Source organism: Erpetoichthys calabaricus, chromosome 1 (assembly GCF_900747795.2).
Source record: "Erpetoichthys calabaricus chromosome 1, fErpCal1.3, whole genome shotgun sequence".
Taxonomy (NCBI): domain Eukaryota; kingdom Metazoa; phylum Chordata; class Cladistia; order Polypteriformes; family Polypteridae; genus Erpetoichthys; species Erpetoichthys calabaricus.
The window spans coordinates 355,239,292-355,260,292 of NC_041394.2; the positions used below are offsets into that span (position 1 = coordinate 355,239,292).

The 21,001-nt window shown below is 41.5% G+C and overlaps 1 protein-coding gene across 1 annotated transcript in view; it reads left to right on the forward strand.

Moving 5' to 3' along the window:
* The window catches only part of LOC114665238 (NACHT, LRR and PYD domains-containing protein 3-like), a 367,778-nt gene that overhangs the window by 48,831 nt on the left and 297,946 nt on the right, over positions 1-21,001 (forward strand). Inside the window, exons 2-5 of the mRNA XM_051924838.1 lie at positions 888-1,067; positions 7,383-7,549; positions 7,750-7,924; positions 8,824-8,889. Coding sequence (XP_051780798.1) covers positions 983-1,067; positions 7,383-7,549; positions 7,750-7,924; positions 8,824-8,889 — 493 coding nt within the window. The 5' untranslated portion in view covers positions 888-982. The remainder of the gene's footprint in view (positions 1-887; positions 1,068-7,382; positions 7,550-7,749; positions 7,925-8,823; positions 8,890-21,001) is intronic.

Below are 21,001 nucleotides of genomic sequence, written 5' to 3' on the forward strand. Positions count from 1 at the left end.
GCAGAAAAGTGTGATGACAGAGCAGAGCGGCCATTATCTGACCAGGGGCTTTTGGAGGAAATCTTCTCTACAGCTAACTCTTCATTTTAAGTTCAATAATCAGGACATGTGGTTTGGCTCCTGAGTGTACGTGTTAGTATAATAATTCACAGGTACAGTATGTTCTGTGCATATTTATGTGTTAAACAAGACATCAATCTGATTTGGAATGTTTACCTAATTTACTTTTACTTTTATTCGACTAAAACCAATTAACTTTTTCTCAATTAAAATTAATTTATTTTTTGTTGACTAAAACAAACAATAACTAAATGACTAAAATGTGACTAAAACTAAAATGCAATTTAGTCCAAAGATTAAGACTAAAACTAAATCAAAATGTATTGTCCAAATGAACACTGCATTGTCCTTGAGAGGTGTCAGTGATTTACAAATCTGTTTTTTACATACCATGTTGTTAGCCTCATATCAATGTTCCAAATGTCTGAGATACACCAACACCAAAATTATCAAAACTCCAAAGACAGAATATTCACTGGCTAATGTAAGGTCTCCTGAACAATGACAGCCTCCTAGTACTTCAGTCTTGAAGGTTGTGTATCCACAAAATAACCTTAAGGGTCCTACAGACGTCTGCACACTGCCATTGAATTCACGTGTCCCAAAGGTGTCACGTCTCGTAATTGAATTCTGAGGCCTCAATCAGATTGTGGATCACACCATCAGAGTCTCACATTGACCATCGACTTTTAGTTCCAGAGTCCGTTATCAAGTTGTGGACTTTCATCTCCCTTCAGTCCCTCATGTCAAAATGATGAGAGACCTGAGTCTGCCATCTCTCTATTCAGCCCTTATCATTTTTTAAATTTCATGTCCTCTTTGTTTAGTTTCCACAGTCCCCACCTGCTGAGAGGTCACAGTAAATTTGCTTTAAGGATCCATCAAAGAAGACAAACTGCCATTGAGATCACAAAATCATAAGATGAGTGAAGACGACTTGTGTAAGAAATTTGTGTCCATGATCTCCAGGAAAAGGAGATCTGATGAAGACGTCAGGGCTCTGTCTGGTGAGTAAAAGCTGGAGATGTTTGTTTTTGACGTTAAACTGTTTTAAAGTGTCACATTTTATGAATAGGAAACAGACTTTATTTATTTCCATTAACTTTGTAGATGGACTGCTAGGTAATATCACCCAGTGTAATGGAATCTTTTTTTAATGCTTTTAATCTTTTCACTTTTTATTTGCTCCTAAAAGTTGAAGAGTGTTGTCGGCCTTTATTACAATTATAAATGAATCCACATTGTGATGAGGTACAAAGTTAATTGTTAATTCCTAGCAGTTGACAGTTGTGTGAAGTTTTTAAGGACAAAACTTCTGTTTACAGGAGAAAAGTCAGAGAAGGATAAAATCTGCAAAAGTTTAAAGGAGAAAAGAGCTGAACTGATAAGTGTGTCAGGTAACTGAACTGATGACCTTGAAGAGCTGAGAGTGTCAGACCTCAACAATACATGTAGGACAACAAGAAGTCGAGAGAGACCTTAGACATTTGATTAGTTTAAAAGTTAATTTTACTTTATGAGCAGCTGCCTAAGGTTCTTAAAAGTGATTGAGAAAGCCACAAATGGCACATAAAGGGCAGGATTCGAACAAAATGTAGCAGAGAGCTGATGGATGCAATCAGCTCTGGATGAACACTTGGTCCTCCATAACAGTACGAGGTTTAAGCAGCAGTTAGAGGGAACAGCCATCTAGCAATGATTGAATTTAGTTTTCATTCAACTCATGTTAGACAAAACCAGTTTAGCTCAAACAAATTGTAAAACTAACGCCGATATGATGACATTCATCTTTACTCTTTGGCTTTATGGATTGAGTTTTCCAGAAGTCCACACCAGACTGAGATGCCTTGTTACCTAACATCTCAACTTCACGGTTGATGATTGTTTTCTTTACATCTTGTAAAGCACTTTAAGCAACATGTATAGCATGAAAATGAGTTATAGAAATAAATGTTGTGGCTGAGGAGGAGGTTACACTCCTGTGTATAAACAGAGAACTGGAGGAACTCGCCTAGATGTCCTTCAGAAAGACACTGTGCACAACTGAAGTGGTGATGGAGGAGACTCCAGCCCAGAGAGCTAGTGGGTTATGGTCAGATATAAGCACAAGGTGAGTGCTCAAAATCGTCCAGCATCGTCAGCAGAATTATCAAAGTCGGCAGTTCAGAGCACCTTGTTGAGCAAGATGTCATCTCTGATATCTGACACCCTCAGCAGGACTGAAGACCCCCTGTGAGTCTCCTCTAACTGAACTACCAGAGAGAAAGGAAGAACAATAACTGACAGACATACAGCAGTCTCTTCAGGTGGGCTACCATCTCAGTGCTCAAGTAGGAGACCTCCCTGGGCTGATGTGTAAGCTCCTGGCCAGAGTGGGAGTGGATCCAATTGTCATTGTCACAGAAAATGCTCAGTGGGTCTTGCACTTACTTCAAATTGGGGAAAAAAGTCTAACCAGGCCCCTTGAGCTCTCCAGTATGGAGGGAAAGGCCAGAGCAGGAATAGCTGAAAAGAACCACTGGTTCAGCTGTCCTGAATCCACCCTTTAAACATGTACAAGGAGGGTATGATAAGAAAGAACGTCATTGATGGTCATGGTGAGGATGACGGAGGGACAAACTAGGATCTTAATCACCTTTAAAGGATAATTTCAATATTTTTCAAGTCAAAGTTATTTCTTCACAGTCATTGTGAATCTTAGTTTGCAACATGAAATTATGCTCTAAAGTGAAGCTTATTTTATAAACCTGAATAAATGTGTAGCTTGTTCTTTCCTTTTATAATGGAGGTGAGTACTGGTGTCCTAATGTGAAATAAAAAAGTCCTAAAACTCACCAAATATTTCCACTTTGAAGTAGCACAGGTTTCATTTTAAGAAAATGTTCCTTCCACATTTCTGAAGAATGCTTTTCATGACCCCCCACTGCAGATCTATTTTGGGGTTGGTGCTGTTGCAGGCTATTCAGTCTCCATACAGCTGTAGTGAAAGCTTTGTCCACATTACTGGCAGTAAGTTAGATTCAATCTCAGTGAGTGTGGAGTTTGTCACCAATTTAGTTCATAATCTTTATGGAAAGAATTTCTAGGAACAGCCTAGGAGTGAATCGTCTCCAGTGTGGTGACCTTAGGATGACATCTCTGCTTTTTGAAGATGATGTGATCCTGCTGGCTTCATCCTGCTGTGACCTCAGGTGCACACTGGGTTTACTTGTGGCCGGGTGTGAAGCAGCAGTTATGAGGATCAGCACCTCCATGTCTGAGGTCATGGTTCTTGGCTACAAAAGGGTTTGAGATGAGGTGCTGCCTCAAGTGGACGAGTTCAGGTTCTTGTTTACGAGTGAGGGAAGAAGGAAGATGGAGATCAACACGTGGATCAGTTATGCTTTCACTGTACTAGTGAATCCTGATGCAGAGAGAGCTGAGCCAAAAGGCAAAGTTCCCAATATACGGGTGGATCAGCATTCCTGTTTTCACCTCTGGTCAGAAGCTTTTGGAAGTGACTGAAAGAACTTGAAACACAACATTCAGATACAAATCAATCCATAAATACACAGAGAGAACATGCAAACTCCATATAGACTGGCACTGTGAGGCAGGAATAGCTCTGTGATACCATTGTGCCTGTGCTAAAGCATCCGTACAAAACTTCTGTTTGATTTAAACTAAATGTATGCCTACAATGTCTGTTCTCTTCTTGTCTGTTGACCATAATCTTTCTCTTGCTAGAGCACTGAAGCACACGTGTGCATCAACATACAGGCATCAGCAGGCAATATCTTTGTGAAATAATGAAATAAGCTTCTGTATAGTGAAAAAATGTAAATGACTGTGGGAGTCTTTTTGGTTATTGTTGTCTACAAAACAGAAACAGAAATTCACATCTGGGCCTCAACATTCAATGTCAGTAACGGTGCTTGGCGATGACTTTCTGAGGTGAATCCACAGCCCTGTGACTGAAAATGTTCTGCAGAGAAACCTGGTCAGCGAAGTGTAATGTACAGCCAGCCTCCTTTAAAATGGCTGAGTCTCAAAAAAAGATTTGCTTTTTTGTTTTTTTCCTTCCTAAAATTACATGATTGTGCTATTTTGCAAAATGTTTTCAATGTCAAAAATGGACGTGTTCAGTAACTTTCAATGATATTTCTCACTTTGGGACTCATTGGGACCCATTAGTTCTGTTGTAAAACACACGAGCAGGCTGGTTATTTTTCTTACATTTATAGTTATGCTTCACTTTAGAATACAGTTTCATATAACTACATAATATATATCATGATTGTGAAGAAAGAACTGACTGTCAAAATACCAAACATATCTTTTAAGGTGAATGCCCCTACGTTACAAAGAAATTGTATTTAGATTTGGCCAAGCTTAACGTTCATATGTTTGTGAAATCAATCAATTAAAGGTCAAAAAACATTTATTCAAATTCCAGTGGTACTGACTGACCTGTTATCTTGTTGGACATCTTCAACTCTCAGATGTAATGTTAATTATAGTCCATATATCTGTTGAGTTTAAAGTGGGACATCTTTGGCCTTGGAGAAGACTTACTGATGGACAATAGCAGGCACAGGGTGAGGTCCTCACTTTCCTCTTTGCATTAACGTCGTGTTGCTCATGAGGGATGTTGCAAAGGAAAAGGAGGACATCTGACACTGAAGCTCACCAACTGTTTGGGTCAGAAACATGATGCCATTTCATTCATTTCACGTGTAACTTGTGCTGTTATGAAGCAGAGCTTCCTGGGAAATAAAAGTAAATCGTTACTCTTCCACATTTTCTTATGTGTTTTATGCATTTGAAAGGTATATTTTCTGGTTTAAGGATTTGAGTGGGAATTACCAGTGGTCAAAGGTTTCTGTAACTTTGGTCCAATTTCCACACCAAGTTTGTATTTTATAAATCCCGACTTCTGCTTAAAAAATGGCTTACACATGTTTCTGAGCCCAGCAGTTCGTTGTTTTTCCTCTAGGAGCAATAATGAACTTGGAAACATGAGAGAATGCCTCCCTTTGAGTCCTGAACATCTTTACCTTTAAAAGCTCTGCAAGTTTATTACTAATAGAAATGTGTAGCCACCTAAGCTGTAGGCCTAAAAGTCTTGTTATCACCCATAAGACCCTCGTATGCAGGATTCATTAAGCCAACTGTTCAAAGAATGAAAAGGCAACTTTAAAAGTTATCTAACATACAAAAAACATACTGGGTCAAATGTCCTAAAGATCAAGGGCTTGTTTTTCAAGAGAGCCAAACTTATTATTAACTAGCCGTCCCCTGCGGCTCCGCCAGCGTAGTAGTGAAACAGGACAGTGAGGAGGGCCCGCCCAGCTCCCTACTCCTGACGTCACGCTTCCTTCTTCTCCTCGGCCCACAGCCTCTGTCTCAGATTTGCACAAATATATCGCTCCAGTAAGTGGACTATGACTCTTAACGTGATGAGAAAAGTCGCAAAATTAACTGGAATGTTCAAGCAAATTATAGAAGAAAACTCAATCTAAATCCATTAAGTAGTTCTCTCATGAAAAGTGGACAAACATACAGACAGACAGATATTGGATTTTATATATATATATATATATATATATATATATATATATATATATACATACATATATAGAGATGTTACCTCCAAAAGTCAACTCTGGCAATTGTGCCTCATCTCCAATACTCCTCAGTGTGCATTTTGATTGGCTGAGATAATGACAGGGAAAAATAGGAGACCAATCTGATTGGATGCCTCAGAATCACATTTCATTGAATTGCCTGTTACCGCACTCTTCAAACACGGGAGCAGCTGACCAGCAGCACCTCAGTAATCAGATATAAAGTGACAGGCAGATCTTGTGGAAGTCGCTAGTTCAGTTCAATTCCAATTATTTTGTAACGCGCTCTTCATGGAGTGATGGCTCAGAGTGCCGTAACAAGTTCACAGATGAAACACAATTACAAACTTTACAAAATCATAATGCTCACAGATATACTGATGAAAGTGTTGGGGTCCTCTGTGGGGAAAAACCTGATTTACTACTGGAACTGTAGAGGTTGGGTGGGATGAGTGCCAGCAGCTCTACTCCACTGGTAGGGCAAGGTGGCATTGTCCCATTTGGTTTGGCTTTCTGTGGCACACGAGGCCTAATATTTAATCAGAATAAGAAGAGGAGCAGAAAGCTGACTGCACTACCACCACCTGAACTGTAAAATGAATGGCAAAATTGCAGCTCTACCTTCATTGTGGTCAGCTCTGTACTGCATCTGAGAATGAAGACATAATTCAAGGATGAGCTGACATGTCTGTGGAGGCGCTGTCACACAAAAAGGTGACCAAAGGGACATTTGTGTTGTGGAAGAAATACGTTGAGGAAGACAGGAACTTCATCAATCAATCAGCAATTTTTATTGGCAGCAGATGAGTAGTTGTGAGTTCTCTGTTTGCAAGCCAGAGAGAAGCCCCACTTACAGTCCCCAGTCAGCTCCTTATATTGTGAGCTTGTTTACCGCTAAAGGAGTAGTTCCTTTATTTAAGTCATCTTATGGCTAATAAGTCATACAGCTACAGTATTTTAACACAAAAGCAGGAGTTCTTTAAAAAGCAGTTTGCACTTGAAGCACAGAGTACATTCTTGTTCAACAGTCCAGCATGTGACAGGCCACATGTTAACCCTTAGAATAACAAGGGGATATTTCATTTTTATTCCACAGTGTTTTAGGCTTGTAACCCAAAATTGAACTCTGGCTAAACCTGATGGACAAAATCAAGCACTGGATCTGTAACTGGAAGGGACTTTGATTCAATTTGATCACCACAGGTTGTTGTTTCCTTTAAAGTCAGGTATGGGCATTTCTTTTGGAGCTGGAAGCTGACCACACTATGGTGACCAAGGCAGCTGTTCTCATTGAGCCTTGGAGATTAGACCTCATCCATTGCATCAAAGATCCAAACCTACACTGTTTTGCCAGTGATTGAGTGCCTTCTTAATCATTTTATTGATCATCTTGTTGACTTCTCTTGAAGTGATATTACTGACTGAGCAAACCACACTGGCCATCATAGAGTTGTAGAACATGTAAAGGATGTCACTACCCACATTAAAGGAGCACAGTCTCCTCAGTAAAAAGGGTCTGCTTTGCCCTTTCTTATATTCAGCAACTCGTGTGCATTATGAGACCAGTCCAGCCTGTCGTCGATGCTGTTCCCTCAAATTTACTGTGAGGCCACTACTTAGGATTGAGATAAGCAGTCATGTCAGACTGAATTCTGATCCCTGAGCCTCCAAAACATTTGTATCTGTGAAGTTTCATCTTTTTCCTTTCCATTTCAGGTTTAACACAGAAGGTTCCTAAAGTAATACAAACTTTCTCTCATGAGGATCTCCGCAAGATCACCGAGTACTACATGCCCCACCTGGCCTATGTGATTGAATATGACATCACTAGTATTCTGCAGAACCTGGCCACCAAGAACATCCTCACCAACGATGAGGCCAAGGTAAGCAGGTCTCCCTGTCAGTACAAGGTACAGAGAGCTGAGCAGAGATGATGAGCTCAGGAGAATCATCTGAGACTGCCTGACCCTCCATAGGTTGTCTTTCTGTTATTGTGAGGTCATCAGACCCCACTGACCACTCTACTGTGCTCTCCCAGTGGTCTTTTCTAAATTAGCCCTATGGTCACTTGCTTGTCTTTCAGAGATTCAAAGCCAAAGAAGAAGGTGAGAGGCGAGCAGGTGTGGAGTCCTTCATCAATGACATAATGAAGATGGACAGTGTGGTACTGGTGAGCCTGTGGGAGGCGCTGGCTGAAGAATTTCCAAGATTTCCATCACCAAACATGACAAGAATACTGCAGGAGGTGACAGAGCGTGGTGAGTTAATAGAGTTCTGTGTGACAGGGAAACACTGAATGTGTGCAAATCACAAAAGGAGACAGAGCATGAGAGACAGGACCACAAAACACAACATTACTGTCTGTAGGCCACTGGACTAACAACTGTCAGGTCCGTCACTTACATCGAGAAGTCTGCTTGATGGCCGTCAATACCAACACTTTCTTCAGTTTCTCTGATTTTCTATTTGATGTGTCTTAAAGTCTTTAAAGGAGTTAGTGGTCCCACCATACTATGTAGTAACTGGTGTGCTACTGCCTCCTATGTGTGACCTGTCATGACCACATATTTGACTTGTATGTCACCCCTTTTACACTTTATAAGCCTACAACTACAACCCACCAGGATGATCAGTAATGATATTTTTTTCTTTCTTTAACAGGAAGTCACCAATTGTGTTCTTTTCCGACACCCCTGATCTTAGCACACCCCTCAGGTCGGTGTGTTTAAACATCAACTTTAGATGCCCCCAGATGCTCACACTCATGCTCATCCATGTTTTTTCTTCAGATGTTTTACCTTTCAGATCCACATGAAGCTTATTGTACCCCCGAGGTCTCCGTAAAGATTTCCTGCTCTCCTCAGCATGATAAACACACAATACGTCTACTGTTCCTATTGCTCTCTTATGTGCTATTTCCTGGGTGTTCATTCCTGGACAGTTAATTGCAGACCTCCCAATATGGACACACATGGGTGGTTTGCTCTTTGCTTTCAAATGTCAACTCTTCGTTGGTGCCAAACGAAGTCCACGTTAGCAGCAGTCTGTTAGTTTTTGATATTTTTCTGTATACCTCACTTTACTCACTTTATCTTTTTGTTAATTTGCCCCTTTACTGCTGTAATTATCTCTTCTGTCTCTCTTGTTGTCTTTCCAGGACAAGACCTCTTGAAGGACATTCAGGCCAGTCTCCAGCCCGCTGCCATTGGCACTCATATTAAAGGTAAGCCACTGGTCTTGTGTCTCCTGTCATCAGCTCCTCCAGGACTCTGTTTCTCCTCAGTTAGAACATCAGAACAATTGTGACGAGATCAGGCCATTCATGTCAACAGGCTCACCTAATCCTATTCTCCTAATCTTTTTTAAAAACACATTGTCAGCTTTGAAGGGTCTTAAAGTCCTACACTTCACCACACTGGCTGGTCACTTTTTCCATGTATCTGTTGTTCTGTTTGTGTAGAAAAATGTTCATATTTGTATGACATTTAAATTACTTTCAGAATATTAAAAACATAATTTATGACATCTTCATCTGCCTCTGTTTAGGCTGAAAAGGTTCAACTCCTTCAGTCTGTCCTCATAGTGCAGATCTCTCAGTTCTGAATCAGCCATGTTGCTCATCTCTGGACTTTCTTTAGTGCTGCAATATACATTTTGTACCCCAAAGACCAAAAGTGCACACAAAACTTCAGACAAGGCCTCACTAGTGTGTTATAAAGTGTTAGTATAACCTAACGTGACTTGTACTCCACATGGGGCGCTATATAACTTATTATTCTGCTAGCCTTACTAATGGCTTCTGTCCACTGTGTCAGTGTAATAATGATCATTTCACTACAATTCCCAGGACTTTTTTTGTAAGGGATATGTTTAAATTTTTAGACCCCCCCCAGCTCCACTGTGTATTCAAATCAGTGTACTTCCTACATGTAATACTTTGCATTTATTTACATTAAATCTCATCTGCCACAGATCTGTCCAACTCTCTATGCTGTCCAGATCCCTCTGTAAGAATATGACTGGTTCTGCATTATCTACCAATACTCCCACCCAGTTTGATATCATCGTCACACTGATGTTGCTTATTTGTATATTCTTGTCCTGATCATTTATCTATACCAATAAAAGGCAAAGCCCTCACTCTTCATTAATTCTCCAACTTCCCGTGTAGGTAGAAGGCTGAAATTTGGCAGGCTCATTCCTTACAGCTTACTTACAAAAGTTAAGCAGGTTTCATTTCAAAATTCTACACGTAACGGTAATAACGGTCAACAACGTCCGCCATGTTAAACTTTCTTATTTATGGCCCCATCTTCACAAAATTTGGTAGGCGGCTTCCCTGCGCTAACCGAAACCAATGTACGTACTTATTTCGGTGGTATGACGCCACTGTCAGCCGAAATTCTACGCGTAACGGTCATAACGGTCGAGAACATCCTCCATGTTAAACTTTCTTATTTATGGCCCCATCTTCACGAAATTTGGTAGGCGGCTTCTGTGAGCTAACCGAAACCAATGTACGTACTTATTTTGGTGGTATGACGCCACTGTCAGCCGCATATTGAACTTTCCAGCGGTCTTTGTTACTTATGGGCCCATCTTCAAGAAATTTGGTACGCGTGTTCCCAACGCTAACTGAATCCTACTTACGTACATATATACGTCCATAGCCTGCAGCTCGGTCGCCGTGTGAGGCGGCATTGGGTCCCCCATCCCCACGCCTCCCACGTAGTTGGCTGCCTGCCTATTTAAGGCCGTCCGTCGCTCCGGTCTCTTCATTCCCTTTCTTGCTTCGCCACGGTATTCACGTCTCCCTGCTGATAACTACAGCCTTTTTATTTAATCCACGGCTTCTCCGCTGTTTTATTGTTCATTTATTATGATTATAGTTATTGTGTAGGTATTTTAGACTTAGTTTACATTGTTCAGGTACCCATTTCCTTTATCGTTCCAACCGTACCCCCATTAACATGTCTATCGAGGTGATCACCATCGATCAAAGAACTGTCACTTACCGAGTGGTTTCCATGCCCGGAGATGGCGCCTGCCTTTTCCATTCTCTGTGTTACATATTGCACGGCCATATCAGGCTCACTCTTGATATCCGGAGGAACATTGTGTCTTATGTATTGAATGACTGGGACAGGTTCAAGGTGTGGACTGATGACGGTACAGGAGATAATTATACTACACAGGAGCACTAGAAGAGTGAAATGCATAAGCCCTTCACCTATGGTTCTGCATGTGAGTTGATGGCTGCTGCTGAATTGTTTGGTTGTCGCTTTCAAGTGTACTGAAATGGCCAAATATTTTACACCTTTGGACAACCGCCAATGCTTCTTACAAAGCCTTCTTCAAAATGTTTACCCCAATCTACAAAATCTCCACGAAAACGACGTGTCATGGTTGAGGGAGAGAGCTATCCTGACACCAAGAAATGACATGACTATGACTATAAACCACATTTTACTTCAAGAACTACCTTCACAACCGAAAACATATCAGTGTGTGGATTCAGTTGTAGAAGTGGAAGACGCGGTGCACTATCCGGGAGAGTTTCTTCACACTCTGAATCCTCCAGGCACTCCTGAGCATAATCTAATTTTGAAGGTTGGGGCACCAATAATGTTACTGAGAAACTTACAGGCACCGAAACTTTGTAATGGCACGAGACTTCAGGTCACATGTCTGCAAAAGAACATAATTGAGGCAACTATTTTTACTGGTGGTGGCTCAGGGGAGAGAGTTTTTATTCCTGGCATCCCCATTATACCCTCTGATCTCCCATTTCAATTCAAACGCCTCCAATTTCCAGTAAGGCTCTGCTTCGCAATGACAATTAATAAGTCTCAGGGACAGACCCTACAACAGGTTGGCATTGATTTGAGGCAAGATTGCTTTTCACATGGCCAACTATACGTTGCATGCTCAAGAGTAAGCTCAGCGCACAGCTTGGTCATATTACAACCGGAGGGCCGAACTGACAGCATGGGATACAAACAGATCCTTAACAAATAATTATTGGTATATTTTCCCTCAGTTTAAAAAGGTTTACTTTTCTTCTTATTAAAAATTTTAAGGCAGTACTTCGCCGCTGCGAAGCATGGGTATTTTGCTAGTTTGTATTAAAAAGAAAAGCAGCCCCAACACTGACCCCTGATGGACTCCGCTGTTATGGTGATCTAATTCTGATATGGCTCCTCTCCTAACATCTTTGCTTCTTGTGTTTGAGTCAATTCTGTACCCACCAACAGACTGTATCCTTAATTGACACTTCATTTACACGTATCTAGTCATCTGCTTTTGTTGCTTCCTCATACAATTTCACTTTACTAGTGAGACATGATCTCCTCAACTAAACCCATGCTGTCCCTCACATGTGCTGCTGTGATCCAGTGATCCCAAGGACCTCAGACCAGTTTCTTTTAATGTCATCCATCTAATGTCTGACCTCTGAGAGGCTGGTCTTGAAACACCTTCAACCCCTGGTTTCAGAACATCTTGATCCTGTGCAGTTTACCTGTCAGACACATGTAGGTGTTGAGGATGCTCTCATCTCCATCCTCCACAGATTCTACCCCCACTTGGACAAAGATGGCACCATAGTCAGGATCATGGTCTTTGAGTTTTCCCATTGCCTTTAACACTATTCTGCCTCATGGACTGGGGGGAAAAAGCTAAAGACTTTAAATCTTGATGCCCCCACAATCTCCTGGGTCTTGGACTACCTGACTAACAGACAGCAGTTTGTGAGGCTGAAGGACAATGTGTCAGAAATGGAGGTGTGTAATACTGGAGTACCTCAGGGAGCTGTCCTGTCTCCCTTCCTGTTTACTCTCAGCATAAAGGACTTCCAGGACAATACCAGCACTAACCACGTACAGAAAATCTCACATGACTCCTCTATCATAGGCTGCGTTATTAATGGAAACAAGTCGGAGCACAGGAGGTTTATGGAGGCCCTTGTGTTGTGGTGAAGGAAGAAACCACATGTAGATCAACTTCAGCAAGACAGAAGAGTTGGTAGTGGATTTCTGGCATTCCAAGGATCCTCTGAGATCAGTCACCATCCAGGCAGGGAACGTGGAAGTGGTGCAGAGCTACAAGTACTGGGGGGTCCATATAAACAACAAACTGGACTGGTCTGACCTCACAGTGGCGCTGGACAAGAAGGGCCAGAGTAGATTCCCCTTGACTATTACTGATACTCTTCACCTCCTTCTTGACTGTTCTTTTACTACTAAAATATTGAAAGACTCTCTTTGTCTCATCTTTTATTTTCTCTTAATTATTTCTAAGTCCCTTTTAGCTTCCCTGCTACGTCCTTTGCCAAGACATTGTGAATTGTATTACATTGTGGTCACTTGACCCCAGTGGTTCAATCACATCCATCCCTTCAGTTGTATCCTGATTATTAGCAAATACCAAATCCAGAAAGGCTTCCCTCCTGAGTTAGTGATTTAACATACGGAGTTCTAAACAGTCACTCGTTACGTCTAAACACTCCTGTTCTTGTCCTCTGCTACTTGTAATGTTACCCCAGTTAATGTTTGGGTAATTAAAAGTCCCCATGACTTTAAAATCCTCCTTTAAGCTTGTCTTTTTAATATTATTAAAGGATGTAAATTGAAACTATTGATGTCATTAGGTGGTCTGTAACACACTTTAAATATGAGGCCTTGACCCCTAATGCTGTCTCATTGTGCCAAACATCCTCACTAAGCTGTGGCTCACCATCTAATTCAGTGTTTCCCAAACTCGGTCCTGGAGACCCCCTGTGGCTGCAGGTTTTTGTTCCAACCGGATTCCTAATCAGTGACAACACCTGATAACACTGAGCTCAGTAAATTAGCTGGTATTATTTTTTCTTTTATTCGACATTCAGAAAAGAATAGCAGCATGATCTTTACATTTATAAGACATTTAGATAGATAGATAGATAGATAGATACTTTATTAATCCAAAGGGGAAATTCAGTGTAGAAATATTTCTGCTTTTACTATCGATTTAAATGCTTAACTCTCTTTTGTTGATTTCATTATATTTTGCTCTTTCTCTGCACAGTTTTCCCCCCCTTCATTGTATCTTAATAATGACAATTAAAAATGAGCAGAATAGACACGCTGGCAAACAACACGGAATAATCAAAGGCTGCAAGTACTTTAGCATCAGACCCACTAATTAGTAAATAATGGATTAATTAAACAATTAGGACACCTAGAAAAGTAGAATGAAAATCAAGAGGAAAATACTGTTAAAAAGAAAAAAAATACATTATTCCTATATAACTGCTTGGTACATTTTAATATTTTTTTTTAGCAAACTTAGTTTTCTAATTTCTATACTGTTCCCTAAACACAGAACTTTGGAAATATCAGTTCACTTAATTAGCCCAGAAGTTCAATTAAAAACAGAAGCTGATTGGAACAAAAACCTGAAGCCACAGGGGGTCCCCAGCACCGAGTTTGGGAAACACTGTTCTAATTGAAGAGGCCTTGCATTCAAATCATGTTTTACACACATGGCGAGTTCCACACTTTTCACTATTGCTCATCTTTCCACAGTAATGTGTACCAGTTGATGTTCTCCTCCTGCCCATCTCTGCTATTTAACAAAATAATAATAATAAGTTACATGGGCGGCACGGTGGCGCTGTGGGTAGTGCTGCTGCCTCGCATTTGGGAGATCTGGGGACCTGAGTTCGCTTCCCGGGTCCTCCCTGCGTGGAGTTTGCATGTTCTCCATGTGTCTGCGTGGGTTTCCTCCCACAGTCCAAAGACATGCAGGTTAGGTGGATTGGCGATTCTAAATTGGCCCCAGTGTGTGTTTGTGTGTGTCCTGCAGTGGGTTGGCACCCTGCCCAGGATTGGTTCCCTGCCTTGTGCCTTGTGTTGGCTGGGATTGGCTCCAGCAGACCCCGTGACCCCATGTTCGGATTCAGCGGGTTGGAAAATGGATGGATGGATGTATAAGTTACATTTATTGAGCGCCTTTCAGAAAACCAAGGTCACTTTACATACAGAGTAAAAAAAAATATTACACAGTTGACAAAAGTTCATAAAAGAGGAAAGTTTTCAGTTGCGATTTAAAACTGCAGAAAGAGGAGCAATCTCGAAGAGACTGAGGAAGAGAGTTCCAGAGTTCCAGGGCTATAGCACTGAAGGACCTTCCTCCCAAGGTGGAGAGTCTGGTGTGTGTGACAGTCAGGAGATGACTGCTCGAGGACCTGAGAGAGTGACAAGGAGTGTAAGGAGCTAGGAACTGAGTGAGGTAGAGAGGGACAAAGGTTATGTGGGGCTTTGAAGGTGAGATGCAGAATCTCGAATGTAATCCTTGACAGAACAGGTAACCAGTGAAGCTGGGAGAGAACAGGGGAGATGTGAGCAAAACTCTTTGTGTGGCTGCTGAGTTCTGAATGTCCTGTAGCTTCTGTATAGATTTTGCAGGGAGGCCAATGAAGAGGGAATTACAGTAATCGACACAAGACATTATGAAACAATGAGTTTGAGCATCATTAAAGGACAGAAATGGATGCAGGCAGGCGATGTGACGGAGATGATAGAATGAAATTTTGGAAAGAGACCTAATGTGTAGCTCAAAGTTAAGTGATGAATCAAACAAAACACCAAGATTTCTGGCAACAGGAGCAGGTTTGACAAGTGGACCATCAACAGAAACAGAGAAATTGAATGCCTTAGAAAGTTGGGATTTTGGACCTACCAGTAACACTTCAGTTTTATTGGCATTAAGTTTGAGAAAGTTATTTTCCATCCATAGCTTAAGATCAGTGATGCAGTCAGTGAGTGTGCTGGGAGGCGAGTCTGTACTAAGATATAACTGTCTATCGTCCGCATAACAGTGGAAGTTAAGGCCATGTCTGTGAATAATCTGACCCAAAGGAAGGATATAAAGTAGAAAAAGTAACGGCCCAAGGACTGAACCCCGAGGGACACCATGTGACACAGGTGAGGTGGAAGATTTCTATCGGCCGAGTGTGACAAACTGTTGCCTATTAGAGAGATATGATGTGAGCCATTGAAGGGCTAAGCCAGAGATGCCTACAGCAGAGAGACATGGCAGGAGGATTTCATGATTAACTGTGTCAAGTGCTGCACTTAAGTCAAGAAGGAGGAGAATATTAAGGAAACCGCAATCTGCAGACTGGAGAAGATCATTGACTACATGGAGAAGAGCTGTCTCAGTGCTGTGCTGTGTACGAAAGCCCGACCGAAAAGGCTCATAGAGTGTATTATCTAGAAGAAAAGCATGGAGTTATGTAGCAACCACACGTTCCATCACCTTAGCCAAAAAAGGGAGATTAGAGATAGGCCTGTAACTGGAGAGCAGGGAAGGATCCAGGTCAGGTTTTTTAAGGATTGGGGTAACTGCAGCAGTTTTGAGAGCAGTAGGGACAGAACCTGAAATGAAACCTGCATTTACCAATAAGGCAATAGGAATATGAATTATGGATGAGCATGTCTTAAGCAGAGAAGTGGAGGGAGGATAGAGCGGACAGGAGGAGGAATTAGACTTATTAATAAGTTCAGAGATGGCAAGAGAGTCAACAGGCGAGAAACAAGTGAGTCTTGATGATGGAGATGGCAGATCAGAATGAGTGAGTGATTGAGGTGTGGAGGGGAAACTGTGATAGATTTGATAAGTTTGGTATTAAAGAAATGTAAGAAAGCCTGACACTGTTCAGCTGTATTGGGGCATCATGCTAGAGGAGGGGGGTTTATTAACAGTCCTAAAAAGAGTTCTAGGCCTAGTCTTAGCACCATTTATGACATAGGAATAATAGATGGAGTGAGCCGTGTTAAGGGGGTCCCTATATTGAAGTATGTGCTCAGTGTAAAGCTGTGAATGAACTATGAGGCCCATTTTCTTATAAAGCCGTTCAAGACGCCTGCTAGTGGCTTTCATAGCTCTGAGCTCAACGGTGTACCAGGGACAGGAGCGCAAGGCTGGATCATGCGTAGTCCTTAAGGGAGCAAAGTTGGGAGAAACAGCTGTTATAAAGGGAAACCATGTTTTCAGGAGAGGGAAGACTATGCAATTCAGAAAGAGACAAAGACACAAGAGAAGCAGCAAACAAATCAGAATTAACAGACCTAATGTTGCGATAGGAGACAGACTTTTCTTGACAGATGTAGTGGTAATAATGCTAAAGTTACATTCAATAAGCTTATGATCAGAAATACCAGAGAGTGAACCTGAGACAGAGACATTATTCAAGCCATTTGAACAAAGCAAGTCAAGAATATGACCCTGAGTATGAGTGGAGAAATCCACATGATGTGTCAAGTTAAAACAATTCTAAGGTGAGATAAATTCAGCTGTAAGAGAGCAGTTGTTATCAACATGAATATTAAAATCACCATGTAAAATTACAGCAGGGCAAAGACATGAGATTACAGTGAGAAGTTCATTAAATTCAGACAGATAGTTCACCACAGATTTGGGAGGGCGATAAATTAACAGCAGTAGTACAGGAGGGGAGGAAACCATTTTAACAGCAATATATTCAAAAGATGTGACTTCAAAAAAGGAGAGTTCCTTCATTGTCAAGGTAGATCTATAAACCACAGCCAGGCCGCCCCTTTTTCCTGTTCACCTGGGTGTAGATATGTGGCTACAGCCTGGGGGAGACAGCAAGTTTACATGTAAATAGTCACCAGGTTGTCTGTAAGAAGAAACATGTCCACTTGCTTCTGGGAGATGAGGTTGTTAATTAGGGAGGTCTTGTTAGCGATGGAGCGAGTGTTCAAAAGGCCGAGCCTCAAGTGGGAACATCCTGAAGAGGACAAAGATGGCCCATGTTTATTCCTCGGACAGCCCTAGTGTTACGCCAGTGAACATGGTGAGATGTCAATATACTTGAAATCAACGTGTCCGAGCCATAGATCCACGAGGGGCCTGTTTAGACCAGTGAATATAGCCAGGACGCCGAGTAATTCCAAGCGACCTGCAAAAACTATAAGTCAGGGAGACCAATCATGGATGACAGTCGAGATTTTTAAGTTCATATGGAGAATATATGAGCTGCATTACCAAAAAAGTAGAAATGACAACACACAGCACAACTCCAAACCAGAGACAGAACAGGCTAAGAATTTCCAGACACCAGTGGACACCACCAAGAGCAAACAGAATGCCACACAACACCTCCAGCTCCACATGTTAGCCAACACAAATCTCACTGCATAACCAGCTAGAAAAGGAAAAGCACAGCGGGCAGGCTGCACATTCACAGTTCAAACTGGAAACGAAGAAAGAGGAGATTCATACTCACCACAAAGGCAGTAACAGGAGCGAAGGAAGAGGGGCTCGTGCAGGACTGAAGCAGGTGTGATCTAGGCAATCACCAATGGCATTCGTAAGTAAAATTCGAAAAGAGCAGTCAAATCAGAAGGTAAAGGTGAGAAAGTCCGTTGGGACAAAACAAAACAAATACAACGACATCGGTGAGAAGCAGCAGCCAAACACGCACAGCGTACTCTCAACCAGAAGTAAAAAGCTAGCTACCTTTAACAAGGTTTCTCTTACTGCTATAATATTTTAAATGCAGTGGATTTAGACGTATTCTGACCCCTTCACCTTCTACACACTTTATTGTGTTTTAGGTTTAATTTGAAATGGAGAAATTGGACGTTTCGCCCTTCATTGTACATTCAATATCCCTTAATGACAAAGTGACTTCATGCTATCAAAAAGGTTTGCAAAAAAATATTCAAAATCAAAAACTGAGATCTTTCATTCCTAGAAGTCTTTAGACCCTCAGCTGTGACACTCCACTCCAAGCTGTGCTCGGGTGCCTCTTGTTTGTTTTAATTCTGCTTGAGATGTTTGAGGAACTTGATTAGAGTCCACCTGTGGCCCCTTGAATTGATTGGACGTCCTTCAGAAAGGCACACGTGTCTCTGTGTATAGAAGATTCAACAATTCACACTGCATGTCAGTACAAAAAACAAGCCATGAAGTCCAAGGAGCTCTCTGTAGACCTCCACAATCAGATTGTGCTGAATTATGGAATGAAGCAAAGGGATAAAACCATTTGTAAAGCTTTGAGGAGCACAGTGACCTCAAGAATTGTGAAATGGAAGAAGTCTAAATCCACCAGGACTCTTCATGGAGACTCTCTCCATCCAGACTGAGTAGCTGGACAAGAATGGCCTCGGTCAAGGAGGTGACCGACAACCCAATGGTCACTCTTAGAGCTTCAGAAGTCCTCTGCTGAGATGGGAGAACCTGCCAGAATGATATCCATCTAAACAGCACTCCATCATTCAGGCTGTAACATATGTTTAATATCTCATGGTCCTCTGAACAAAAATATTTTATAAATCTACTCCTATGCACAGTGGACACAGATTTAGCACAGGGGCTCATCATTTAGAACTGCTAGGCAAGCATTAGAAGACAAGACAGGGACAACTGTGAAATGGGCATTGTGTACTATTTTTGTGTGTCAAAGTCAGCATGAAACTGTATCCCCTTTTACTTGTTTGGAATGGCATGATTCACTTAAGTGGGGGTCTGCACATGAAGAGACAGTATAAAGCCTTGAAACATTGCCTGGCGCACCTTTGAAGCCAACGGACGGTTGTGAGATAATGTCATCTGAACCTGAAAATCCTTCAAACGCAGCAACAAAAATGGCATACTCTACACATTGGGCCCCCACTCCCAAAGGTCTTGCTATGAGCTTCCATTGACTGTTATGGAGTTTAAACTATCATTAAAGTAAGCTAGGTGATTTCTCCTATGTGATTTCATATCGGCGTATCACTTACTAAGGGAGGGGTATCGCCTTTTAATATCATATCTATATAGATTCAGGTTATGTAACACGCCGCAATTAAAAAATAACTCATTCCGACAAGGGAGCTAGCGTCCCCTGCTGGATACACAGGCATCTTTTGGTGATTTGCTAGATGGAAGCCCCTATTAAGTAAAATCATATGACACTATAAAGAACTATGAGAACAGGAGGAAAAAAGAATCTGTGGTCTGGGGAGACAAAAACTGAACTCTTGGGTCAGAAATCCAAGCACTTTGTCTGTCAAACACCAGGGACTGCTCATCAGCTGTCTAATACAATCCTACAGTGAAGGTTGGTGGTGACAGCATCTTGCTATGGGGGTACAGGGACAGAGAGACTGGCCAGAATTGATGGGATAAGGAAAGCAGACAAATCCAGAGAGGCCCTTGAAGAAAACCTGCTCCAGAGTGCACACCACTGGGGTGACTGCTCAGTGACCTGAAGCTAAGACAACGCCGGAGCGGTTTCTGGACAAGTCTCTGAGTGTCCTTGAGTGGGCCAACCAAAGTCCAGTCTTGCACTCTATAGAACATGTGTGGAGAGACCTGAAGATGGCAGTTTACAGACATTTACCATCCAGCCTAACAGAGCCTGAGAGGATCTACCAGGAATAATGGCATAAAGTCAACAAATCCAGGTGTGCAAAGCTTATAGAGACTTACCAAGAAGACTAGAAGTTTGAAAAGCTGCCAAAGGGGCTTCTTCAAATTACTGAATTAAGTGGCTAAACACTTCTATTAATGAGAGATTACAGTTTTTGATATTTAGTAAATTTGAACACTTTTCTGAAAATGTTTTTTGACTTTGGCATTATGGGTTATTCAATGTTAATGGATAGGCAAAAATTTCAAATGGATCTATTTAAAATTAAATCTACAGCGCAGTAAAATTTGCAGGAATGGATGGAGTCAGAATACTTTCTCGGTCCGTTATTTGTTCAGTTATACAGTACAATTCGTACAGTGTATTTTATTTAATGAATGTAAGGCCACTAATTTCAATGTATTACTCAATTACCTTTGACTCTTTATCTTTGAGTAGAAACTTCTGAACTGGTTTGTATTTGTTTTTACACTGTAGTGTGCATTCACTTATGTTATATTTTAAACTTGGCCTCTCCTAACCTCTCTACTAAACTCTCACCCCCTGATCTTTGAGTTATTTACTTAGATGTCCTACCTAACACCCCCACACTCCCACATTGGTGTCCCTCCTGATCAAATGCATCTTGACAGGGCATCCCAATGCCCCATAAACCTGTGCTCTTCTATCCTATCCCAAGATGAGCCATGAGTTTAAACTTTCTAAATTCCTTAGTCTTACATGGACTAATGCAGTGTTTCCCAAACTCGGTCCTGGGGACCCCCTGTGGCTGCAGGTTTTTGTTCCAATCAGCTTCTGTTTTTAATTGAACTCCTGGGCTAATTAAGTGAACTGTTATTTCACAAGTTCTGTGTTTAGGGAACAATATAGAAATTAGAAAACTAAGTTTGCTAAAAAAAAATATATTAAA